Raw genomic sequence first — 27,945 nt, forward strand, 5'->3', positions numbered from 1 at the left:
AGACACCATGATCAAGTGGGATTTATCCCAGGGATGCAAGGATTCTTCAATGTACGTAAATCAATCAATGTGGTAAACCATATTAACAAATTGAGGAATAAAAACCATATGATCATCTCAATAGATGCAGAAAAAGCTTTTGACAAAATTCAACACCCATTTATGATAAAAACTCTACAGAAATGGGCATAGAGGGAACCTACCTCAACAGAATAAAGACCATATACGACAAACCCACAGAAAACATCATTCTCAATGGTGAAAAACGGAAAGCATTTCCTCTAAGATCAGGAACAAGACAAGGATGTCCCCTATCACCACTATTATTCAACATAGTTTTGGAAGTCCTAGCCACGGCAATCAGAGAAGAAAAAGAAATAAAAGGAATCCAAATTGGAAAAGGAGAAGTAAAATGTCACTGTTTGCAGGTGACATGATACTATACATAGAGAATCCTAAAGATGCCACCAGAAAACTACTAGAGCTAACCAATGAATCTGGTAAAGTTGCAGGATACAAAATTAATGCACAGAAATCTCTGGCATTCCTATACACTAATGATGAAAAATCTGAAAGAGAAATTAAGGAAACACTCTCATTTACCACTGCAACAAAAAGAATAAAATATCTAGGAATAAACCTACCTAAAGAGACAAAAGACCTGGATGCAGAATACTATAAGACACTGATGAAAGAAATTAAAGATGATACCAACAGATGGAGAGATATACCATGTTCTTGGATTAGAAGAATCAATATTGTGAAAATGACTGTACTACCCAAAGCAATCTACAGGTTCAACGCAATCCCTATCAAATTACCAATGGCATTTTTGATGGAACTAGAACAAAAATTCTTAAAATTTGTATGGAGACACAAAAGACCCCGAATAGCTAAAGCAGTCTTGAGGGAAAAAAACGGAGCTGGAGGAATCAGACTCCCTGACTTCAGACTATACTACAAAATTACAGTAATCAAGAAAATATGGTACTGGCACAAGAAAAGAAACATAGATCAATGGAACATGATAGAAAGCCCAGAGATAAACCCATGTACCTATGCTCAACTAATCTATGACAAAGGAGGCAAGGATATACAATGGAGAAAAGACAGTCTCTTCAATAAGTGGTGCTGGGAAAACTGGACAGCTACATGTAAAAGAATGAAATTAGAACACTCCTTAACACCATACACAAAAATAAATTCAAAATGGATTCAAGACCTAAATGTAAGACCGGACACTATAAAACTCTTTGAGGAAAACATAGGAAGAACACTCTTTGACATAAATCACAGCAAGATCTTTTTTGATCTACCTTCTAGAGTAATGGAAATAAAGACAAAAATAAACAAATGGGGCCTAATGAAACTTAAAAGCTTTTGCACAGCAAAGGAAACCATAAACAAGACGAAAAGACAGCCCTCAGAATGGGAGAAAATATTTACAAATGAATGAACGGACAAAGGATTAATCTCCAAAATATATAAACAGCTCATGCAGCTCAATATGTTAAAAACAAACAACGCAATCCAAAAATGGGCAGAAGACCTAAACAGACATTTCTCCAAACAAGGCAAACAGATGGCCAAGAGGCACATGAAAAGTTGCTCAACATCACTAATTATTAGAGAAATGCAAATCAAAAATACAATGAGGTATCACCTCAAACCCATTAGGATGGGCATCATCAGAAAATCTACAAACAACAAATGCTGGAGAGGGTGTGGAGAAACGGGAACCCTCTTGCACTGTTGGTGGGAATGTAAATTGAAACAGCCACTATGGAGAACAGTATGGAGGTTCCTTAAAACACTAAAAATAGAATTACCATATGACCCACCAATATACTGGGCATATACCCAGAGAAAACCATAATTCAAAAAGACACATGCACCCCAATGTTCATTGTAGCACTATTTACAATAGCCAGGTCATGGAAGCAACCTAAATGCCCATCGACAGACGAATGAATAAAGAAGATGTGGTACATATATACAATGGAATATTACTCAGCCATAAAAAGGAATGAAAGTGTGTCATTTGTAGAGATGTGGATGGATCTAGAGACTGTCATACAGAGTTAAGTAAGTCAGAAAAACAAATATCAAATATTAATGCATATATGTGGAACCTAGAAAAATGGTACAGATGAACTGGTTTGCAGGGCAGAAATTGAGACACAGATAGAGAACAAACGTATGGACACCAAGGGGGGAAAGCCACAGGGGGGTGGGGATGGTGGTGTGATGAATTGGGCGATTGGGATTGACATGTATACACTGATGTGTATAAAATTGATGGCTAATAAGGATGTGCTGTATAAAAAAGTAAATAAAATAAAATAAAAAAAAAATAATAAGAGACCAGAGAGCTAGCTCTTTCTCTCTCTCTCATCCTCTCTCTCCTTCTCCCTCTCTGCCCACCATGTAAGGATACAGCATCTGTTAACCAGGAAGATGGTGTTCACCAAGAACCTGACTGCACTGGAATCCTGCTCTTGAACTTCCAGCTTTCAGTCCAGAACTAAGAGAAATAAGTATTTGTTGTTTAAGACATCCAGTCTATGGTAATTTTGTCATAGCAATCTGGATGAACTGTGTCAGTGCAGTTGACCTCATTTTCCAATTCGATGATCTGTTTTGGGCTTCACTCTATTGATACATGTCATTAGACCTTACAGATCAACCCCTAAAACTCTCCCGTACGTATCATCCAGGACACTACTCTCCAGGTCTTACATCACTCTCTGATCATCCTTCTCAGTCTCTCACCAACTCCTTTTCCTTTACCTGCTCCTTAAACTGACGATGGGGTCCACTATCATCTACTCCTTTTCTTGTTCTGTTCTGCTCATGAGGTGATATTATTTTCTGTCATAATTTCATCTGTTACCCATATGCTCCTGATTCCAGATCTATATTTACCACCCTAACGTCTACATTACACTTATATTTCCAACTGGAGATATTTGTCATTTCTCCCTGGATACCCTTCTAGCATCTTATATCTATCAATAAGAATCGAACTTATTATGCCCCGAATCCACCAAAAGAATGAATTAAATAAATGGAACAAAATAAAGACATACCACTAGGTCTAAAAACAAACAAACAGACAAACAAAAAACTATTTACAAAAGCATAGTATTCAATAGGAGTGTGCTCGGTTTACTTACATAAAATAGCTTTCTAAAAAACACATACATTGTGTTTTCCTATGGGGGAAAATTTATTTTTAATAGTAAAAAATTATCTTTTTGTAAAAATAGAAAAATGCTCTTTAAATGTCTGAATCAAATCATCTACAAATAAACCTGGAACTCACAAATGAACAGAAACTTAGTTATTGACTATGCTAATCTAGGTCATCTGAGAAGCAAATGCTAAGACAGAATTGAACATGCAGGATTTTATTAGGAGAGATGACAGTGAGAGAAAATGGAGAGAAAGCTAGGCAAGGTGGAGAGAGCTATCAGACTGTGATACAAGTCTGACCTCAAGTATATGACAGAGGGAAGGAAGGCTGGGGGCAAGTAACGGGTCAAAGGTTACAGAGCTAGTGGTGGAATGATCTTCGATCCACGTAACCTGGCTTCAGTGGCAATCTCTTAACCACTTACACTATGTAAGAATTTACTCTATTACTAGAAAAACATGTTCCATTATTCTTCCTGATTACACAGGCTCCACTATTGTTGAACTGAACCCAACCTAATTTCATAAATCCAGTTATATCATATATATTGCATATTATTTCACAACTGGATACTGTGAGACACCTATTAGCTGACATTCAATATTCTATTGACTTCTTTATCTACCTATATATAAAAACTGAAAACAAATATCCTCCAAACACTTGCATATAAATTCCAACAAAAATGCATATACTGGTTAGTCCCAAAGGTATGTATTTTTTTTTCTCTAATATATATTTTGACTCGATGAAAGAGTAGAGTTGTGAAGTTTCATTACAGCTCACTAGTTGGAAAATAATTTCAAGCTAACAGTCTGGGGCTTCCAGAAAGTTAGCATCTTACATACCTCTTTTTTGAAATTGAGAAAGTAGTTGGATTGGTCAACATGAAAAATCTCAAGGGCTGACCTCCTTAAGTTGTACCGTCGTAGGTGAATCTCTCGAACTTGAGAGTGAGGCCACTTGAAATCAAAGCCTACTCCTGAACACAGAAACAATCTTGTGACTGGGGTACCACAAAAAGTTACTCATGCTATGCAGAAAATATCTCCTAGTTCCTGACAAAAGTAGCACTATGGAAAAGGAATTCAGTTTCTGTATGATGAAAACTATTTGTTAAATTTATTGGATGTTTAATTTGTTTGACTATTTTAAAATTCTATAGCTTTTCTACTTCCTTTCCATTGGAATAGAGAATAACTCTGAATATTATATCTTAGAAACAGTTTTCCTTTTCTCTTTATGTTGGCAGCTTAGATTTAAATATCTTTTTATTTTCAGATAAAGGATTAGGTGAAAAGCCTCTAGGAACAAGTGTACATATAAATAAAAGTAAAATTGTACTTTATAACTTCAGTTTATAGCAATCCCCTCTAGCCAAACCTTTTCAAAAACATTAATAAAAAGGAAGCATTCCCTTCAGTACATTGTTGATAATAAATTTAATTCCATACTGACTTTCCATGTCTCCTTTTACATGGTAGACTACAATTCTACAGTCCCACCTTATCGCTTTCTTCTCATTAATGATTGATAAACTGGATACTTAACTATTGAACAACAGAAATTATTCCCCCAGAACTCCTCACCGTCCTCTTTTTCAATGCTGCCATCATGGAAGTAAATGTGTTGAGTAGTAATTTCTAATCTGCCAGGAATTATGGCAATTATTGTAATGAGTTCACAGTCTTCCAACAACACCAATTTTTCTTTTTGATCCTGTTCTTCTTTCTCATTACTGTAAAAACAAAAACCAACCAAACAAACAACATCCAACAATGTATTCTGTGTAAATGGAAAAGAACATCATATTCAAATACGAATCTCGTGTCTGTAAAGTCACTATCCAAGAAAGAGTACTTGAATTTTCTCCAAAAACCATTCCACTGCATATTAAATTACTTAAATATGTCCAAATATACTTATTACCCAATAACTAAGTTTCAAAAAACATATGTTTTACATTTCAATTGTATATGACCCATTAAAACGAAATATAGTGAATCTTCAATACTACTGCTAGAGGATGGTTCAAACATGCAGCAATACTGGTCATGTTTTTTAGTTATATTTGGCAGACATGAATTGACCCAGGGAATAAATGAATTGACCCAGGGAATAAATGAATCTGTGAATAAAGGACTGTATCATTAGTGGTGTTTCATAAATAATTATTAGAAGTATTATGATTGATTCTTAAACTGTAGAATGAGATGTTTCAAGAGCAACAAAAGCTAGAGCATCATCATCATAGCATCCCCTGATAGTGTAAATGGAGATAATACTAGGAGCCACTGTTGCCACACCATACTTAAAGTGAAGTCATCTCATATTTGGAGGACTGTTATCAAGTATGCTTTTTGGAGGAAATAACTGGGAAGGGACAGTCTTCTGGTGGCCTAGTTGACTTTTAACTGCCAAGTACAGAGATGAGAACTCCTATGACTCACGGTATGTTATTCAAGTATATCCTTCAAACCAGCTGCTCTCTGGTCCTAGATATTTCACATTTGCCTCATTTCCAGGATAGCAATGACTAAATCTAATTTTGTTTCCAATGGATTTTGATGAGAAGCTCTACAAGTATCACCAACCTAACTGGCAATATTGCAACCATTAAAGCTAAGCTTAAAATAAAAAACTGAAAATGTTTTCCTAAACAGTGAAATTCCAATATTCACAGTGATGAAATAGAGAAAAAAGTGACCTGAGAGAGTAAATAGTCTGAAGGTTATTTCTATTCTATGAAACAAAGAGTTTTGGCTTTTCATTTGAAAATGAGTGAGACTGACATCCACTGAATTCACTAGTCCTTGAAGAAAGAAAATAAAATCCCATTAAAAGGCTGACTAAAAAAATCTACCAAAACCAAAGACAGCTCCCTAGATAATTACCCCATCCAGTTCCCTGAAAATAATCAAGGACATATTTAAAAATTACTAAAATTATATTAACCAAAAAACCTGCTTATGCCAACAAAGGATATTATTGAACCTGGTCAATTTTTTCTTTTAATAAATTTATTTATTTATTTATTCATTTATTTTTGGCTGCATTGGGTCTTCACTGCTGTGCATGGGCTTTCTCTAGTTGCGGTGAGTGGAGGCTACTCTTCGTTGCAGTGTGTGGGCTTCCCATTGCGGTGGTTTCTCTTGTTGTGGAGCACAGACTCTAGGCGCGCGGGCTTCAGTAGTTGTGGCACGCGGGTTCAGTACTTGTGGCTCACGAGCTCTAGAGCGCAGGCTCAGTAGCTGTGGCACACGGGCTTAGCTGCTCCACGTCACGTGGGATCTTCCCAGACCAGGGATCGAACCTGTGTCCCCTGCATTGGCAGGTGGATTCTTAACCACTGTGCCACCAGGGAAGTCCCATGAACCTGGTCAATTTATAGTATTAAAATAAGTTCTAAGAATTATTTGCCATGTGTTGTTTATAACCTAAACAAAGTGATGTCCAGAATAAATTATATACTTGAGACTTAGCTACTCATTCTTGGTTGAATGTGAGGCTTTACAATCATAACAAGTAAAAGTCAGGGCAGATGTGTAAATCATCAAATTTGAATGCATTCTCTAAACCACATACAGATCCACTGGCAAACAGTGGCAGTCATACTGATCAAGGGGTTTAAACACAAAAAACAAACTAATCACTGGCTGACCACTAAGCTATGCTGACCCAGGGGCAACCCCTAGTAAGCAAGGCTTTAAAAATAAAACAAAACAAAACAAAAACCCAGTAAGTACAGATATCAGTGGCATTCACTGCAGGTAAAACAGACTCCACAGACTTAATCTAGAAAAGTCACTACTAAACAAACAAAAATACAACAACAACAACCAGCATCAAGGGAGGAGATTAGAAACCAAAGTTGGTATAATTTATCTAAAATGTATGGTTTTCACAAAAATTACAAGACATAGGAAGAAACAGGAAAATACGGGCCATAAACTGAAAAGCAGTAAAAAGAAACTGTCTCTGGGGGACCTCAGATGCTCAACTTAGCAGACAAAGACTTCAAGGTAGCTATCATAAAAATACATGAAAAGAACTAAAGGAAACTATGTTGAAAGAACCAAAGTGCATTACGGCAAAAAAGCCTAGTCAAATAGAGTATTATTGATACAGAGATAGAAATTATATATACATTTTAAAAAGGAACCAAATGAGAAATTCTGAAATTGAAAAGCACAAGGACTCAACAGCATATTTGAACTTGCAGGAGAAAGAAGCAGGGCTCTTGAAGACAGATCAAAAGAAACTGTCCAATCTGAAGAACACAAAGAAAGAAGAATCAAGCAGAATGAAAGAACCTCAAAGGGTCACCATCAAGCAAAACAACATATGTGCAAAGGGAGACCCAGAAGGAGAGAACAGAGAAAAAGGACCAAAATATATTTGAAAAAATAATGCTAGCAACTTCTCAAATATGAAAATAATTAATCTACACATCCAAGAAGCTCAATGAACTCCAAGCAAGATAAACACAAAGATATCCAAACATGGTCCTAAAGCCAAGGTACTAAAAGCCAAGGACAAAAAGAATAACCTAAAAGCACCACAATACAGGACACAATAGAAAAGGTTAATAGCACATTTCTCATCAGAAACAAAAGGTAGTGAAAACCAGAAGGTAGTGGAAAGACATATTCAAAATGGTGAAAGGAAAAAAATGTCAATCAAGAATTCTGTATCTGGCAAAACTATCTTCAAAAGAAAAAGCAATGATGCTGGGGCAACTAGAATCACATGCAAAGAACTAATATGGACCCCTACATCACACCACATACAAAAGTTAACTCAAAATGGATCAAAGACCTAACATAAGAGATAAAATATAAAACTCTTAGAAAAAAAGATGAAAGGAAATTCATCAAAATTAAAATTTTTTGTACATCGAAAGATACCAACAGAAAGTAAAAAAAAACAATTCAGGGCTTCCCTGGTGGCGCAGTGGTTGAGAGTCTGCCTGCCGATGCAGGGGACATGGGTTCGTGCCCCGGTCTGGGAAGATCCCACATGCCGCGGAGCGGCTGGGCCCGTGAGCCATGGTCGCTGGGCCTGCGTGTCCAGAGCCTGTGCTCCGCAACGGGAGAGGCCACAACAGTGAGAGGCCCGCGTACCATCAAAAAAAAAAAACACAATTTAGTGGAAGAACATTTTTGTAAATCCTGTATCTAATAAGGGACTTGTTGCTAAAATATGTAAAGAACACTTACAACTCAATAACTAAAAGACAACACAATTAAAAAACAGGCAAAGGATCTGCATAAAGATTTCTCCAAAAAAGACATATAAATGGCCAACAAATACATAAAAAGATGTTCAGCATCATTAGTCATTAGGGAAATGCAAATTAAAATCGCAAGATACCACCTCTAACATTCTAGGATGGTATCATAAATTAAAAAAACAACAACAGAGAATAATAGAAGTTGGGGTAGATTTAGAGAAATTAGAACTTTCATACATTGCTGAGGGAATGTAAAATGGTACAGTCATTATGAAAAGTTTCACAATTCCTCAAAAGGTTAAACATAGAATTAACACATGATCAGCAAATCCACTCCTAGTGGTTTTTTTTATACCCAAGATAAATGAAAACATAAGTTGATAGAAAAATGTGTACATGGGGCTTCCCTGGTGGCGCAGTGGTTGAGAGCCCGCCTGCCGATGCAGGGGACACGGGTTCGTGCCCCGGTCCGGGAAGATCCCACATGCCGCGGAGCGGCTGGGCCCGTGAGCCATGGCCACTGAGCCTGCGCGTCCGGAGCCTGTGCTCCACAACGGGAGAGGCCACAACAGTGAGAAGCCCGCGTACCAAAAAAAAAAAATGTGTACATGAATATTCAAGGCAGTATTATTCATAATAGCCAAAAAAAAATAGAAACTACATAAATGTCCATCAACTGCTGAACGGATAAACAAAAACTGTATATCCATATAATGGAATATTATTCAGCCACAAAAGCAAATGGATGGAAACATTAAACTGAATGAAAAAAGCCAGACATAAAAAACAACATATTGAATGAAATACATGAAATGTTAAAAATAGGCAAATCCATAGAGAAAGAAAGCCAATTAGTGGTTGCTAGAGGATGTGAGGAGAGAAAATTGGGACTGACTGTTGAAAGGTATAAGATCTCCTTTTGGGGTGATGGAAATGTTCTTGGACTAGATAGTGGTGATGTTGCACAACTCTGTGAATATACTAAAAAAACACTGAACTGTGCACTTTAAAATAGTCAATTTTACGTTAAGTGAATCTCAATTTTCAAAAAATATATCTCAATTTTTAAAAAAGTAGTCAAAAATGGAGACAAAATAAAAATCTCAACAGATAATAAAAGACTAAGAGAATTTGTGGCTTATAGACCTTCCTTACAAGGAACACTGAAGGAAGTCCTTCAGGCTTAAAAGGAAATGGCACCAGATGGTAATCTGAATGTACACCAAGAAATGAAGTGTATAAGTAGGTAAATATGCAGGGAAATACAAAGGAAAGCATAATTACATAGTTTTTTCTTCTCTTAACTGATTTAAAGACAAGTGCATAAAACAGTAACTGCATTAAACTGTACTGTTGGGCTTAAAACATATACAGGTTTAATATGTATGGTAACAAAGGAGAGATGAGAAAATGAGTATGTTTTATATTTGTTTAGGGGAAGTTTTTAAACTACAAATTCAAAATTTTAAAATATATCTAAGGCTATTTTTTCCCGGGAGAGGTTTGATAATTTATATCTTTCAAGGAATTTGTCCATTTCATTTAAATTGTCAAATTTATTGGCATAAAGTTGCCATTTCCTTTTTTTTTTTAATGATGTCTGGCATTTTTTTTTTAATATTTATTTATTTGTTTAGGCTGCGCTTGGTCTTAGTTGCCGCACACGGAATCTTCACTGAGGCATGCAGGATCTTTAGTTGTGGCATGTGGGATCTTTCAGTTGCAGAATGTGGACTTAGCTGCGGCATGTGGACTCTTTAAGTTGCAGCATGCGAACTCTTATAGTTGCGGCATGCACGCAGGATCTAGTTCCCTGACCAGGGATCAAATCCAGGCACCCTGCATGGGGAGTGCGGAGTCTTACCCACTGGACCACCAGGGAAGTCCCTATCATTTCCTTTTAATTTTCCTTTTAATTATTTTAATGTATTTCTTTTCAATCATCTTAGTATTTGTAACGTTATTCTCCTCTCTCATTCTTGATACTGGTAATTTATGTTGTCTTTATTTCCTAACCAATCTGGCTGGAGGTTTATTGCTTGGTTACCTGATTTTTAATAACCAACTTTTGTTTTCTTTGATCTTTCTTTTTGTTTTTTGGTTTTATCTTTCATGGACTTCTGCTTTTATCTTTATAATTTCTTCCTTTTGCTTAAAAGTTTATATTTCACACTGTACTTTCCAGATAAATACCTCAGCTGTATCCCATAAATTTGATACGTTTTCATTATCATTCAGCTCAAAATATTTTCTAGTTTCAAGGTCCAGCTCCAAATTAACCCAGTCCTAAGAAGCCTTCTTCAATAGTTTCAGTTAACACTAATAGACTCCTAACAGCTGATATATAGTATCAATTGTTGGATTCTGGGAATGCATAGTATTAGAATTTCAAGCAAATATTTTCCACAATTTTACAATCCCATTTCTCAGAATAAAATAATTTTAAATTCTTTCAAGTACTTATACATACATATTTACTCTGGCTGTTATTTCCTCTTCAGGAAGATCTAATTTATCCTCCTCCATATCACTAACTTTTACTTGTTTCACTACTTCCAAAAGCAGTGAATCACTGGAAGGCTGCAAGTGCTGGATACCTGTTTAAACATAAAATGCTTGTTAAACACAAAGTAGGAAAATCATATCACACTCCTTCTGTAATTTCTGACTGTTAATTATATGAATAATGTGTATAATAAGTAAGGTACTTGAAAATTTCTAAGATAAGCGACTTACTACAGAGAAGTTTTTATACATGATTTAGAGTTATCTATGGTGCTTGCCTGTGATTTTTTAAAATAATTATACATATAATACAAGGAATAAATGTTTTAAAAGATGGTATTTATATTTAATGATGGTATTATTTATGTTTCAGAAACAGGCCAAGTAATCTCTTTAATCATATTTACTTCTAAAGCATACTACTAAGTAAGTTAAAGAATTATTCTCACTACATTAATTCAATGGAATTATTTTTACTGTGCATTTGAACTACAGAAATATTAAGAAAGAATGTGACAAATTATTTTTAACTGCAAGATAATACAAAGACCAAAAGCTGAAGTGTTCCTTTCTATTGTGCATGGAATTTAATAGATAATTCTGATACATATATATGCAACAAATGTCATGAACTATGCATTAATGTAAGAAGGCAGAGCTAGTGTAATGGAAAGAAGATGGGCTGTGAAATGGTAAACCTAAATTCAAATTCTATTCTGCCATTTATTAATCATATGACCCCTCTGAATCTATGTTTTTGCAACTGTGAAATGGAGATACATCACATCACACATAAAATAAATAAATGGTAGCTATTCTTATTGCACATTCATCTCTCAATTATCTGGTGGCATAAGAATAGTAATAAAAATATATGCATAATGTGTAGGTAGGACTGGAAAAAATGTATATGTTTAACTATGAATAAAGACATTTCATGTGTATAATAAAAACAATTCATGCTAAATAACAAAACACTGTAAAGATGACAAAACCTCCCTTAATTTCTCAAATGGTATCCTTGCTCTGACATACAAAATGAATTAACCTAATGTACAGCTGCATTTCTCTTTTATAAATCTGCTTTGATCACATACAAGTCTAGATAATCTGATACAAATAGAAAAATACTGATGAAAATACTTATAAACAAATATATGGAGTAGGTAAAACATTCTGCAGTTAATTCTGAAGTAAACTTCAAGGAACTTTAAAGAGTTTTAAAGACTGAGGCCACTGGTTTTATACTACTATCAATTTCACTTACTTACATTCATTCATTCATTCATTCATTCATTTAGCCATGCTGTGCGGCTTGTGGAATCTTAGGTCCCTGACCAGGGATCGAACCCAGGCCCTCGGCAATAAAAGCGCAGAGTCCTAACCACTGGACTGCCAGGGAATTCCCCCAATTTCACTTTGAAATGTATGATTTTTTTCTTCTGTACAATTTTATTATCATCATTATACTTGGGATAATTTTGAAAACTAGGTAAAGAAAGGAACAGAGATGGAAAAAGAGAAAGGACACTGGTTTTCCTGGACTTAAAACAACTGAGACCAAGAAGAAGAAACATAAAATTATACCTGTATACATGTGTAAGAGGGCTGAAGAAGGAGGGAAAGGGACAGGGAATTTCCTGGAGTGGGATTTATTGGCAAAAATGAAGAAAAAATAGAGAACACTCTTCCTTAAATATTACTAAATTGAAGTCATTCACCAAAAGATGTTTTCTGCGTGGTAAGTATAAAATTTTAAGAGGTAGAGAAAGTATAATAGTCTCAGGACATATACTGGGAGGACAAGCTATACACACTGACCGTTCCTGTATAAGACACTCTTTGTACCATGGACAAGGCCATTATTTTACATTAAGGGAAATCACTTACTGTGTCTGATTTATTTCAGAATATAAGACTCTAAATGGCAGGTATCATAGCTCTCAATTTTATGGCATTTACTGTACTGGCCAATATATTAAGGCAATTTTAAAAAGTAAGATTAAAAAACTGGTATTCATTTCATCTATAACTTAGTCACTAAACATAAGGTGCACAGATGCTCAGTCAGATGGCTATAAAGGAAGGGCTTCATAAGAATTTTAGAAACTCTTTAAAATCTGTTTTGATATACTGCAAGGTTATGCATTTTTAAGCACTTTTTTCTAGAAAAAAGGCATTGGCCCATCTAGATACTAAATGTCTGGAGTTCTATACGAAGAACAGGTCATAGAAGAAAGGCCTAAAGAGCTGCTAAGAATTCTAAATATTGAATATATTTAACATTAAACTCAGTTTTGGTAAGCAAAAGGCTAAGGTTAAAGGACCATGTTTTACTATACCATAATGGAGATAGAGATGATACATTTCACATCAACTACAGTATAATTTTATGAGTTTAAATTACATTTTTCCTTGAAAAACTGCAATCAATTGAAATAGGAAGTCATTTTAGATTTAGGCCAAAGGCAACATACACAACCACTTAAATATCAATTATAAAATGTCACCCTTCTCTCATGATTAAATAATTTTGAAACAATGAAAACAATAAACAATCCCCACCAACACCCTCATTATCTTCGATAAATAATTAAACAGCCATTGAAACTCACCTAGATTATCTCTCAAAGCACTAGCTTCATCATGGGTTTTGAAGTTATAATTTGGCACCAATTTAAGTCTCATGCGGGAATAATTTTCTACGTTAGCTAGTTTCCAGTGAAGTGGATTTTGTTTCCTATGAATATTCATAAGTAAACAAATAAAACTATTTCGCTTAAAATTACAAAGACTGGTTATTGAAATAGAGTATCAGGTACTTTACATTTTTTTGGCACCATTTTATAAAAACATTCACATTCCTTATCTCATTTGACCCAAACAACCCCGAGAAAAAAACCAATGTTATTATGCATATCAACAGTATATACCTGAGGAATCTAAGACAGGCCCAAGATGCCATGTGATTTACAGGTACAGGAATAAGATTTGAACATAAATCTTCAGACTTACAGCTTGATATATTTTACTCTTTCACTGTTACAAGGAAGTTCTTAACTAGCTATTTAGGAGTTTATTCCAAATACACTTTTCAAAATAAAATAATAAGTTTAGTACAAATAAAGATAATATAATTGCAAATGGATCAAAGATCTAAATATAAGAGTTAAAGCTCTTAGAGGAAACAATAGGAGTAAGTCTTCATGACCCTGGATTTGGGAATGGTTTCTTAGATAAGATATCAATAACATAAGCAACAAAAGAAAGAAACAGATAAACTGGACTTCAAAATTCAAAGCTTTTGTGCATCAAAGGCCACTATGGAGAAAGTGAAAAGACAACCTACATATTTATAGACAATATATCCAATAAGGGTCTACTATTGAAAAAAAAAACCTCTTACAGTTCAACCACAAGAAGTCAAACAATCCAATTTAAAAATGGGCAAAAGACTTGAATAGACATTTCTTTAAAGAAGATATACAAATGGCCAACAAGTACCTGAAAAGATACTCAATGTCATTAGTCATTAGGGAATTGCAATGAAATCATAAGATACCACTGCACACCCACTAGGATGACCATAATTTAAAAAAAAAAGACAAGTCTTGGTAAGGTTGTGGAGAAACTGAAACCCTCAAACATTGCTGATAGGAATGTAAAATGATGCAGCTGCTGTTAAAAACCATTTGGCAATTCCTCAGTAAGTTAAACACAGAATTACCATATGACCCAGTAATTCTTCCAGTACATAAGCAAGAGAATTAGAAACAGGTGTTGAAACAAACACTTATCCGCAGATGTTTACAGCAATACTATTCACAACAGCCACAAGGAAAGCAACACGATGTCCATCATCCATTCCACACAATGGAATATTATTCAGCCATAAAAAGGAAAGAAAGTAATGATACATGCTACGACATAGTGAAAATACTAAGCTAAATGAAAGAAGCTGGGCACAAAAGGCCACATACTGAATGACTTCATTTATATGAAATACCCAGAATAGGCAAATCCATAGAGACAGAGAGCAGATTGGTGGTTGCCAGGGGTTGGGGGAAGGGATAATAGCTAGTGACTGCTTAATGGGTCCAGGGTTTCTTTTTCAGGTGATGAAAATGTTCTGAAGCTGGACAGTGGTGATTATTACACAACATGAGGAATGTACTTAATGCCACTAAATTGTACATTTTAAAATGGTTAAAATAGCAAATTTTATATTAAGTGTATTTTACCACAGTAAAAAAGGGCTGTTAAAAAATGTGTGTGTGTATAAAATATAATTCAGCAAAACAGAAGTGACTTAGGATCAAATAAAGAAATTGTAAAATATTCAAATACACATCGTCACTAACCCTAGCTCAAAGAGGTGGTATCAGGAAGACAGAAGTAAATGGAATCAAAACAAATTCTATGTCACAGGGTAAGAGTAAAGGAAATAACTCCATGGTGAAAAACATATACACACAAAGCTCTACACATACCGAACTTATAATCCATAAAAGGCAAGCAAATTAATTAAAAGTAATCTTTTAAAAATTGAACATTTTAAAAATTGGATTGGAGAGGTCACTGATTCATAAAGTTCTAGATCAGAGCTCTAAAGAAAAAAGGGTATTTAATGAATGATAGACACCTACCTTTCAGCCCAAGGTCCCCTTTCACATGTAAGATAGAGCTTTATTGCCTTCCAGCGTCTCAGAGTGGCTAACTGTGGACTGCTAAGTTGTTTAAGCATATTATTATACCTCAAGTTCTCTTGGCGTGCTTTTCGATTAAATGGCTCCACAAAAAACTCCTGAAAGAAACAGTAATAAATAATAGCACTGAATCATATATTTAGAGGTATATTTAAAATTTAATGCCATAATTTTAAACATCTTACCCAATAAAATCAAGCAATGAAAGAAAGAAGCTGGTAACCAACAAGATTTTCTTATTCCATTAGAATCATTTCTTTAATATAATTCTAGCTATAATCTACTTGTATTTTTTAAAACTTAAGAAAGTAACCAACAATAAACATGTGAAGAACTTCAAAAATGTAAAGTGTCTCAACATAAGATTTTAAATCTCAGAATTATTAACCTTATACCATCAAGTAAAATGATTTTCTTTTGAGGTCTTTTGATTTATGAGGCATTTGGAATGTGACTCAAGTTTAAATAAAGTAAAAGGAAGAGTAACCACATTCTACTCTACTGTTGATGGCCTGAAAGGCAATGCCAAAGACAAAAGAAAACTATAGGGGCAAATCTCTCAAAATGAAAAATTCCATCACTTAAGAGTGCTACTCTCTGAACAGCATCCTAGCTAGCAAATGAATTCACATACCTATTCCAGTTTTCAGGATAAAATAGATTCTGATAATAAGTTCTACCAAGATATAACTCTAAGCCCTGAAATTAAAATTTTAAAGTTTTCAAAAAGACAAGAGGTAAGCCTGGCTTATCTAACTCACACTGACATTCATTTATGAGGAAATATTAGGAACTACAATAGTATTTAACTTGTTTCAAACAAATAACACTGAATCACATTAAAATGAATAGTTAAAGACATTGATTTAAGAGACACCTTTTAGGGACTTCTCTGGTGGCGCAGTGGTTAAGAATCCACCTGCCAATGCAGGGGACACGGGTTTGGTCCCTGGTCCAGGAAGATCCCACATGCCACAAAGCAACTAAGCCTGTGAGCCACAACTACCGAGCCTGCACTCTGGAGCCCGCCACAACTACGGAAGCCTGTGCACCCTACGAGCCCTGCTGCAACTACTGAGCCCACGTGCTGCAACTACTGAGCCCGCATGCTGCAACTACTGAAGCCCGTGCACCTAGATCCTGTTCTCCACAACAAGAGAAGCCACTGCAGTGAGAAGCCCAGGTACCACAACGAAGAGTAGCCCCCGCTCGCAGCAACTAGAGAAAGCCCACGCACAGCTATGAAGACCCAACACAGCCAAAAAAAAAAAAAAGACGTCTTTTAAAGAGGCAGTACAGACGTGTGTGGCTATAAGCTTTGGAACTAGACCTGGGTACAAATCTTAATTCTCTGAAGCTCAGTACCATCACCTGTAAGATGGGGCTGACACTAATTGTCAAATAAAGATTAAGATTTAATGTGCTTAATATAATGCCAGAAAAGTAGCAAGCTCTCAATAAATTATAGTTATTATTATAATTGTTACTGTAACTACTACTATATTTGTAGGAAATCAATGATTTGGGAGACAGTGTTATCGAATATTTAAAACAGATCATTGCTGAGACAACTGAAGAAGTCATGAAAGCTCCATGATAATTAAACATCAATTTCACAGTTTTGAAGTTCAAGCACATATGGATATTCTTTTTTTTTTTTTGGTTGTGTTGGGTCTTCGTTTGCTGCATGCAGGCTTTCTCTAGCTGTGGCGAGCGGGGGCTACTCTTCGTTGCGGTGGCTTCTCTTGTTGTGAAGCATGGGCTCTAGATGCATGGGCTTCAGCAGTTGTGGCACGTGGGCTCAGTAGTTGTGGCTCACGGGCTCTAGAGAGCAAGCTTGGTAGTTGTGGCGCATGGGCTTAGATGGTGCATGGCATGTGGGATCTTCCCGAACCAGGGATCGAACTCATGTCCCCTGCATTGGCAGGCAGATTCTTAACCACTGCGCCACCAGGGAAGTCCTCATAAGGATATTCTTTTTTTTTTTTTTTTAAAGGGAGAAGCAAATTTGCCTTTATTCTTAGAAAACGTGATCACCAATGATGAAAATCCAACGGCATCTACCAAAGAGCTACTAGAATAAAGGAGTTTAGAAAGGCTGCAGGATACAACATCTTTTACAGGAAGCTAACTCTTCCTAACAAAAGGCCTATATGACTGTCCTAGCAGTTTTTCTTCACTGATCTGAGACAAGGCCAGTAAGCCACAAAGCTCCTTATTCGAGTGTTTCTCGGTCGTTTGCTCTTGTCATACAAACCCAGTTTTTAAAAAAATTTTACTGAGGAGACCCAGTAGTGACTGGGATGTGGGAAACCAGCATTCTGGTGGGAGGGTACATTTTCTGTACAGTTTGGCGAGCAACTTCACACACTGCAGATTGAGAGCTTTAAATATTTAACCAATTCTACCTCTTGTAGTCTATCTTAAGAAAACAATCATTCAGGCAAAGCTCTATATACAAGCATTCCACTGAATCATTACCTATAATATGGCAAAAATTGAAAATAATTTAAACATTCAATAATGTATCTTTTATGTATCCATTCAATAATGCTTTTGAAGAACTTTTAGAAAAAGGTTCATGTTAGATGAAAAATATCAGGAAAAATGCTAAACTTGCAAAATATTATTACTGTTACATATTTACTACATAAATACAACTATAAAACTAAGAAAATATTCCAGAATGTGGACAGTAGTTAATACTGAATGACAGGACCTATCCTCTTCCACTTCTTAAACTGTCTTCAATTACGTTGTACTACTTGAATATCTGAATCACAGAACCTCCCCTCCAATCTAAGGACAAAGGAAAGAATATTTAAAGGCACTATATTTGAAAATAAAGTCAGACATTGCATCGTAGCTCAGTTTTATTTTCAGTAGTTAAGAAACATTTAAGCACCAAACAAAGCAAGTGAACCCTCAGCGCCCAGGGGCCAGTAGAGGCAAAAGATGAGGCCCCCATAGTAAAGTGGCAACTACTGCAGGAATCACTGCCCTAGGAGGGATGCACTGTCTAGGAAGGGACACAAGTTTAGACCTTAACCCCTTTCCCTAGCCCTGACTTAGTGGGCAACAGGGGGCCCAAAGCACTGCATGGTCCGGATCACCAGAGAAAGCTGGTCAAGAAGGTTGACGATGGAAATTCGGAGAAGGCGGGAATCCAGCTCTCCAGCAGACCACCAGGACGCTGCCACTATGAGCTCCTTCCCAATCGCCCCTTGGTGCGGTTCGGCACCTGGGGCCAGGGACCCACGGGCAATCTCCGCCTCCAAGATGGATGGGAAAGGCACGCTTTGGGCAGATACGTGTGGCCGGCTTCCCGGCCCTTTGGCCGTGGATACGGGGTGTCCGCCCGGCCCCGAAGAGTGCTGCGCCGCCGCGGCACGCAGAGCTCTGTAGTTTACAGCGGCGGCAGCATCCGCGCTGCAGGGGCCGCCCGGCCACCCCTGCCACCCCAGCTGCCCAGGACTTCAGTGCCACCCGCCATCCTGCCTGCGCCCCCCATAAGGATATTCTCAAATCAGGTTTTCCTAGAAAGGCTAAGTGTGAAGTTAAAGAGAAAATGCTGGTTGGTATAGTAGTTGGTAGAACATCTTTGAGGGCAATGTAACAGTAATTATTATCATAATTGCTCCATACCGGTAATTCCACTTATTCTAGGGAAGTCATTGTGGATAAGCATAAAAATATGACTACAGAGACAATCGATACTATTTATAATAAAGAAGAAACTGGTAAATTAGGTCTAAAACCGGGAAATAAGTTTAAATCCTCTAATACATAATATAATGGAATATTAGACAATCATATAATGGCATGGAAAAATGTTCACAGTACATTTTAAGAAAGTAGTAGCAAATTAAACTACCATTTTGGTTAAACCAAATATATACATAAAAATACAGGAAGGATAATATACCAAAATATTAGTAGTGGTGGATTACAAATGTTTCTTTTTATACCTAAGTTATGGAATAAACATGTGTTTTTATTTGGTCTTCTCTAATTTGTTTCATCTGTGTTCTCTAGTTTTTAGCATATAGATTCTATACATATTTTGTTAGATAGATATCTAAGTACCTCATTCTTTTTAGACCTATTGTAAATAGTATTTTTTAAATTGCAGTTTCCAATTGCTCGTTGCTAGTATATAAAAATATGATTAAATTTTGTGTATTGATATTGTGTCCTACAATGTTGCTAAATTCATTAATTATAGATTTCTGATAGACTCCTTAGGATTTTCTACGCAGATAATTATGTGATCTGCAAATAGTTTTATTTCTTCCTTCCCAATATGTCTTTTTTTTTCCTATTCTTATTGCATTTGCTTTGTCTTATAGTACAATAGTGACTAAGAAGAGTGAAAGTGAACATTCCACGCTAGTCTCTATTTTATGGGGAAAGCACTCAGTTTTTCACCATTAAATATGAAGCTAGCTGTACGATTTTTGTAGAGATTTAGGTATTCCCTTCTAATCCTAGTTTGCTAAAAACTTTGATCATAAATGGATGTTGAATTTTCTCAAATGCTTTTTCTGCATCTACTGATATGATCATGTACTTTTTCTTGATAAGTCTATTAATGTGACTGATTATTAACTGATCATCAAATGTTGAACCAGCCTTGCATTCGCAACAGACACTCTACCTGGTTGTGATGTATTTTTTTTTATACATTGCTAGATTTGGTTTGCACCTATGTTCCCAAGGGATACTGGTCTTTAGTTTTCTTGCACTGTTTTTATATGGTTTCAATATGAGGGTGATATTGCCTCATATAATGAGTTGGGAAGTTATGCCACTTTTCAATTTTCTGAAGAGAGTGTGAGAAACTGGTGTAATTTCTCCGTTAAACATTTGGTAAAATTTGCCACTGAAACCATCTGGGCCTAGAGTTTTCCCTCTTGGAAGGTATTTAACTATAAATTCAATTTCTTTAACAGAGAACTATCCAGGTTATCTACTTATTATTGAATTAGTTTGGGAAATTTGTAGTTGTCAAGAAATTGATCCATTTCATCTAAATCATCTTATTTATGTGCACAGATTAGCCTGTAGTAGTCCCTTATTATCATGTTGATGTCTGTGAAGTCAGTGGTGATTCACTTCTGGTATGAGTAATTTTTCACTTTTTTTCCCTCAATTTGGCTAGAAGTTTATCAATTTTATTGATATCTTAAGTAGATTTTGGTTTCATTGATTTTCTCTATTGTTTTTCTGCTTTCAATTCTGTTGATTTCTGCTCTTTAATAAGGGAATTCCCTGGTGGTCCAGTGGTTAGGACTTGCCGCTTTCACTGTGGTGGCTCAGGTTCAATCCCTGGTCGGGGAACTAAGATCCCACAAGCCGCATGGCATGGCCAAAACAAAAAAATAACAAACAAAAAAACCAAACTAATGAAATTTAGTGTACTTTTTCAAGTTCCTTAGGGTAGAATGAACTTATACTAAAAAAGAAGAAAGGTCTCAAATTAATAAGTACTTTGTATTATAAATTTCCCTCTAAGCCCTGATACATACTCAGCCTCCTTAAAGATTTCTACTATCAGCCTGATAGACTTTTTACATAATCACTATGTACAGAACATTTTGATATTAATTTTTAAGTTCTTATCTGTTTTTCTTCCAATTCTCAAATAATTTTCGGACAAACAATAAGAAACACTGTTTGGACTGAAGTGCCCTGGAGCCCGAAGGGAGGACGGCCTCACTAAGGCTGCCGGCTCTGGAGGGGCCCCACCAGCTGAAGCCGCAACAGTCCTTGGGACCGTGGGCCAGAGTGAGTATAACGTGGAGGAGCTTAAAGATGGCGGAAGAGTAAGATGCGGAATCACCTTCCTCCCCACAAATACATCAGAAATACATGTATCTAAATGTGGAACAACTCCTACAGAACACCTACTGAACGCTGGCAGAAGACCTCAGACCTCCCAAAAGGCAAGAAACTACCCACGTACCTGGGTAGGGTAAAAGAAAAAAGAAAAAAACAGAGACAAAAGAATAGGGACGGGACCTGCACCAGTGGGAGGAAGCCGTGAAGGAGGAAAGGTTTCCACACACTAGGAAGGCCCTTAGCAGTCGGAGACTGTGGGTGACGGAGGGGGGAAGGCTTCAGAGTCACGGAGGAGAACACAGCAACAGGGTTGCGGAGGGCAAAGCGGAGAGATTCCTGCACAGAGGATCAGGGCTGACCGGAACTCACCAGCCCGAGAGGCTTGTCTGCTCACCCGCCGGGGCGGGCGGGGGCTGGGAGCTGAGGCTCGGGCTTCGGAGGTCAAGCTCCCAGGGAGAGGACTGGGGTTGGCTGCATGAACACAGCCTGAAGGGGGTTAGTGTGCCACGGCTAGCCGGGACGGAATCCAGGAAAAGTCTGGACTTGCCGAAGAGACAAGAGAATTTTCCTTGCCTCTTTATTTCCTGGTGTGTGAGGAGAGGGTATTAAGAGCGCTGCTTAAGGGAGCTCCAGAGACGGGCGCGAGCCGCGGCTATCAGCGTGGACCCCAGAAACGGGCATGAGACGCTAAGGCTGCTGCTGCCGCCACTAAGAAGCCTGCGTGCGAGCACAGGTCACTATCCACACCTCCCCTCCCGGGAGCCTGTGCAGCCCACCACTGCCAGGATCCCATGATCCAGGGACAACTTACCCGTCAGAAAGCACAGTGCGCCTCAGGCTCGTGCAACATCCCACCGGCCTCTGCCGCCACAGGCTTGCCCCACATCCGTACCCCTCCCTCACCCCTGCCTAAGTGAGCCAGAACCCCCGAATCACCTGCTCCTTTAACCCCATCCTGTCTGAGCAAAGAACAGATGCCCTCGGGCGACCTACACACAGAGGTGGGGCCAAATCCAAAGCTGAACCCCGGGAGCTGTGTGAACAAAGAAGAGAAAGTTCTCCCAGCAGCCTCAGGAGCAGCAGATTAAATCTCCACAATCAACCTGATGTACCCTGCATCTGTGGAATACCTGAATAGACAACGAATCATCCCAAATTGAGGAGGTGGACTTTGGGAGCAATGATATATATATTTTTCCAACTTTTTCTCTTTTTGTGAGTGTGTATGTGTATGCTTCTGTGTGTGATTTTGTCTGTATAGCTTTGCTTTTACCATTTGTCCTAGGGGTCTCTCTGTCTGGTTTTCTTTTTTTTTTATTACTTAAAAATTTTTTTTTCTTAATTATTTTTTATTTTAATAACTTTATTTTACTTTATTTTATTTTATCTTCTTCTTTCTTTCCTTCTTTTTTTTTTCTCCCTTTTATTCTTAGCTGTGGGGAGGACAGGCTCTTGGTGCTCCAGCCAGGCGTCAGGGCTGTGCCACTGAGGTGGGAGAGCCAAGTTCAGGACACTGGTCCACAAGAGACCTCCCAGCTTCACGTAATATCAAATGGCAAAAATCTCCCACAGATCTCATCTGAATGCCAAGACCCACCTGCACTCAACGACCAGGAAGCTACAGTGCTGGACACCCTTTGCCAAACAACTAGCAAGACAGGAACAGAACCCCATCCATAACCCCATCCATTACTAGGGAAGCTGCCTAAAATCATAATAAGACCACCAACACACCAAAACACACCACCAGACGTGGACCTGCCCACCAGAAAGACAAGATCCAGCCTCATCCACCAGAACACAGGAACTAGTCCCCTCCACCAGGAAGCCTACACAACCCACTGAACCACCCTAAGCCACTGGGGACAGACACCAAACACAACGGAAACTACAACATGCAGCCTGTGAAAAGGGGACCCCAAACACAGTAAGTTAAGCAAAATGAGAAGACAGAGAAACACATAGCAGATGAAGGAGCAAGGCAAAAACCCACCAGACCAAACAAATGAAGAGGAAATAAGCAGTCTACTGGAAAAAGAATTCAGAATAATGATAGTACAGATGATAAAAAATCTTGGAAATAGAATGGAGAAAATAAATGTTTAACAAGGACCTAGAAGAACTAAAGAGCAAACAAACAATGATAAACAACACAATAAATGAAATTTAAAATTCACTACAAGGGATCAGTAGCAGAATAACTGAGGCAGAAGAACGGAGAAGTGACCTGGAAGATAAAATAGTGGAAATCACTACTGCAGAGCAGAATAAAGAAAAAAGAATGAAAAGAAGTGAGGACAGTCTCAGAGACCTCTGGGACAACATTAAACAAACCAACATTCGAATTATAGGGGTCCCAGAAGAAAAAGAGAAAAAGAAAGGGACTGAGAAAATATTTGAAGAGATTATAGTTGAAAACTTCCCTAATATGGGAAAGGAAATAGTTAATCAAGTCCAGGAAGCACAGCGAGTCCCATACAGGATAAATCCAAGGAGAAACATGCCAAGACACATATTAACCAAACTATCAAAAATTAAATACAAAGAACAAATATTAAAAGCAGCAAGGGAAAAACAACAAATAACACACAAGGGAATCCCCATAAGGTTAACAGCTGATCTTTCAGCAGGAACTCTGCAAGCCTGAAGGGAGTAGCAGGACATATTTAAATTGATGAAAGAGAAAAATCTACAACCAAGATTACTCTACCCAACAAGGATCTCATCAGATTTGACGGAGAAATTAAAACCTTTACAGACAAGCAAAAGCTAAGAGAATTCAGCACCACCAAACCAGCTTTACAAGAAACGCTAAAGGAACTTCTCTAGGCAGGAAACACAAGAGAAGGAAAAGACCTACAATAATAAACCCAAAACAGTTAAGAAAATGGTAATAGGAACATACATATCGATAATTACCTTAAATGTAAATGGATTAAATGATCCAACTAAAAGACATAGACTGGCTGAATGGATACAAAAACAAGGCCCAGGGCTTCCCTGGTGGCGCAGTGGTTGAGAGTCCGCCTGCTGATGCAGGGGACATGGGTTTCTGCCCCGGTCCGGGAAGATTCCACAAGCCGCGGAGCAGCTGGGCCCATGAGCCATGGCCGCTGAGCCTGCGCGTCCGGAGCCTGTGCTCCGCAACGGGAGAGGCCACAACAGTGAGAGGCCCGCGTACCGTAAAAAAAACAAAAAGAAAACAAAAAAAAAAACAAGGCCCATATATATGCTGTCTACAAGAGACCCACTTCAGACCTAGGGACACATGCACACTGAAAGTGAGGGGATGGAAAAAGATATTCCATGCAAATGGAAATCAGAAGAAAGCAGGAGTAGCAATTCTCATATCAGACAAAATAGACTTTAAAACAAAGACTAGTACAAGAGACAAAGAAGGACACTACATAATGATCAAAGGATCAATCAGAGAAGAAGATATAACAATTGTTAATATTTATGCACCCAACATAGGAGACCCTCAATACATAAGGCAAATACGAACAGCCATAAAAGGGGAAATCGACAGTAACGCAATCATACTAGGGGACTTCAACACCCCACTTTCACCAAGGGACAGATCATCCAAAATGAGAATAAATAAGGAAACACAAGCTTTAAATGATACATTAAACAAGATGGATTTAATTAATATTTATAGGACATTCCCTCCAAAAACAACAGAATACACATTCATCCCAAGTACTCATTGAACATTCTCCAGGATAGATCTTATCTTGGGTCACAAATCAAGCCTTGGTAAATTTCAGAACTGAAACCATGTCAATATCTTTTCCGACCACAACGCTTTGAGACTAGATATCAATTACAGGAAGAAATCTGTAAGAAATATAAACACATGGAGGCTAAACAACACACTACTTAATAACCAAGAGATCACTGAAGAAATCAAAGGGGAAATAAAAAAAAAAAACCTAGAAGCAAATGACAATAAAAACACAACGACCCAAAACCTATGGGATGCAGCAAAAGCAGTTCTAAGAGGGAAGTTTATAGCTATACAAGCCTACCTTAAGAAACAAGAAACATCTCAAATAAACAACCTAACCTTACACCTAAAACAATTAGAGAAAGAACAAAAACACCCCAAAGTCAGCAGAAGGAAACAAATCATAAAGATCAGATCAGAAATAAATGAAAAAGAAATGAAGGAAATGATAGCAAAGATCAATAAAACTAAAAGCTGGTTCTTTGAGAAGATAAACAAAGTTGATAAATCATTAGCCAGACTCATCAAGAAAAAAAGAGAGAAGACGCAAATCATTAGAATTAGAAATGAAAAAGGAGAAGTAACAAATGACACTGCAGAAATACAAAGGATCCTGAGAGATTACCAGAAGCAACCATATGCCAATAAAATGGACAACCTGGAAGAAACGGACAAATTCTTAGAAATGCACACCTTCTGAGACTGAACCAGGAAGAAATGGAAGATATGAACAGACCAATCACAAGCACTGAAATTTAAACTGTGATTAAAAATCTTCCAACAAACAAAAGCCCAGGACCAGATGGCTTCACAGGCGAATTCAATCAAACATTGAGAGAAGAGCTAACACCTGTCCTTCTCAAACTCGTCCAAAACAGCAGAAGGGGTTTCCCTGGTGGCGCAGTGGTTGAGAGTCCTCCTGCCAATGCAGGGGACACGGGTTAGTGCCCCAGTCTGGGAAGATCCCACATGCCGCGGAGTGGCTAGGCCCGTGAGCCATGGCCGCTAAGCCTGCGTGTCCGGAGCCTGTGCTCCGCAATGGCAGAGGCCACAACAGTGAGAGGCCTGCATACAGCAAAAAAAAAAAAAAAGAAAAAAAAAGAAAAAAATAGCAGAGGGAGGAACGCTCCCCAACTCATTCTATGAGGCCACCATCACTCTGATACCAAAACCAGACAAGGATGTCACAAAAAAAGAAAACTACAGGCCAATATCACTGATGAACATAGATGCAAAAATCCTCAACAAAATACTAGCCAAGAGTATTCAAGAGCACATTAAAAGGATGATACATTATGATCAAGAGGGGTTTATTCCCAGGAATGCAAGGATTCTTCAATGTATGCAAATCAATCAAGATGATACACCATATTAACAAATTGAAGGAGAAGAATCTTATGATCATCTCAACAGATGCAGAGAAAGCTTTTGACAATATTCAACACCCATTTATGATAAAAACCCTCCAGAAAGTAGGCATAGAGGGAACTTTCCTCAACATAAAAAAGTCCATATATGAGAAACCCACAGCCAACATCATCCTCAATGGTGAAAACCCGAAACCATTTCCATTAAGATCAGGAAAAAGACAAGGTTGCCCACTCTCACCACTCTTATTCAACATAGTTTTGGAAGTTAGAGCCACAGCAATCAGAGAAGAAAAAGAAATAAAAGGAATCCAAATTGGAATAAAAGAAGTAAAGCTGTCACTGTTTGCAGAAGACATGATACTATACATAGAGAATCCTAAAGATGCTACCAGAAAACTACTAGAGCTAATCAATGAATTTGGTAGAGTAGCAGGATACAAAATTAATGCACAGAAATCTCTTGCACTCCTATACACTAATGATGAAAAATCTGAAAGTGAAATTAAGAGAACACTCCCATTTACCATTGCAACAAAAAGAATAAAATATCTAGGAATACACCTACCTAAGGAGACAAAAGACCTGTATGCAGAAAATTATAAGACACTGATGAAAGAAATTAAAGATGATACAAATAGATGGAGAGAGATACCATATTCCTGGATTGGAAGAATCAACATTGTGAAAATGACTCTACTACCCAAAGCAATCTACAGATTCAATGCAATCCCCATCAAACTACCACTGGCATTTTTCACAGAACTAGAACAGAAAATTTCACAGTTTGTATGGAAACACAAAAGACCCCGAATAGCCAAAGCAATCTAGAGAAAGAAAAACAGAGCGGGAGGAATCAGGCTCCCTTACTTCAGACTATACTACAAAGCTACAGTAATCAAGACAGTATGTACTGGCACAAAAACAGAAATATACATCAATATAACAGGATAGAAAGCCCATAGATAAACCCACGCACATATGGTCACCTTATATTTGATAAAGGAGGCAAGAATATACAGTGGAGAAAAGACAGCTTCTTCAATAAGTGCTGATGGGAAAACTGGACAGCTACATGTAAAAGAATGAAATTAGAACACTCCCTAACACCATACACAAAAATAAACTCAAAATGGATTAAAGACCTAAATGTAAGGCCAAACACCATCAAACTCTTAAGGAAAACATAGGCAGAACACTCTATGACATAAATCACAGCAAGATCTTTTTAGGCCCACCTCGTAGAGAAATGGAAATGAAAACAAAAATAAACAAATGGGACCTAATGAAACTTCAAAGCTTTTGCACAGCAAAGGAAACCATAAACAAGACTAAAAGACAACCCTCAGAATGGGAGAAAATATTTT

At 37.4% G+C, this 27,945-nt stretch overlaps 1 protein-coding gene across 2 annotated transcripts in view; it reads right to left on the minus strand.

Moving 5' to 3' along the window:
- Positions 1–27,945, minus strand: part of NBEAL1 (neurobeachin like 1) — a 173,965-nt gene that overhangs the window by 43,471 nt on the left and 102,549 nt on the right. For both annotated transcript variants that reach the window (XM_029224562.1, XM_029224563.1), the window contains 5 exons: positions 15,581–15,738; positions 13,550–13,674; positions 10,900–11,026; positions 4,786–4,934; positions 4,045–4,178 (listed from right to left, as the gene is read on the minus strand). In XM_029224562.1, the coding sequence (XP_029080395.1) occupies positions 4,045–4,178; positions 4,786–4,934; positions 10,900–11,026; positions 13,550–13,674; positions 15,581–15,738 (693 nt within the window). The remainder of the gene's footprint in view (positions 1–4,044; positions 4,179–4,785; positions 4,935–10,899; positions 11,027–13,549; positions 13,675–15,580; positions 15,739–27,945) is intronic.

Source organism: Monodon monoceros, unplaced genomic scaffold (assembly GCF_005190385.1).
Source record: "Monodon monoceros isolate NGI ecotype Baffin Bay Population unplaced genomic scaffold, NGI_Narwhal_1 Super_Scaffold_16, whole genome shotgun sequence".
Classification (NCBI taxonomy): Eukaryota; Metazoa; Chordata; class Mammalia; order Artiodactyla; family Monodontidae; genus Monodon; species Monodon monoceros.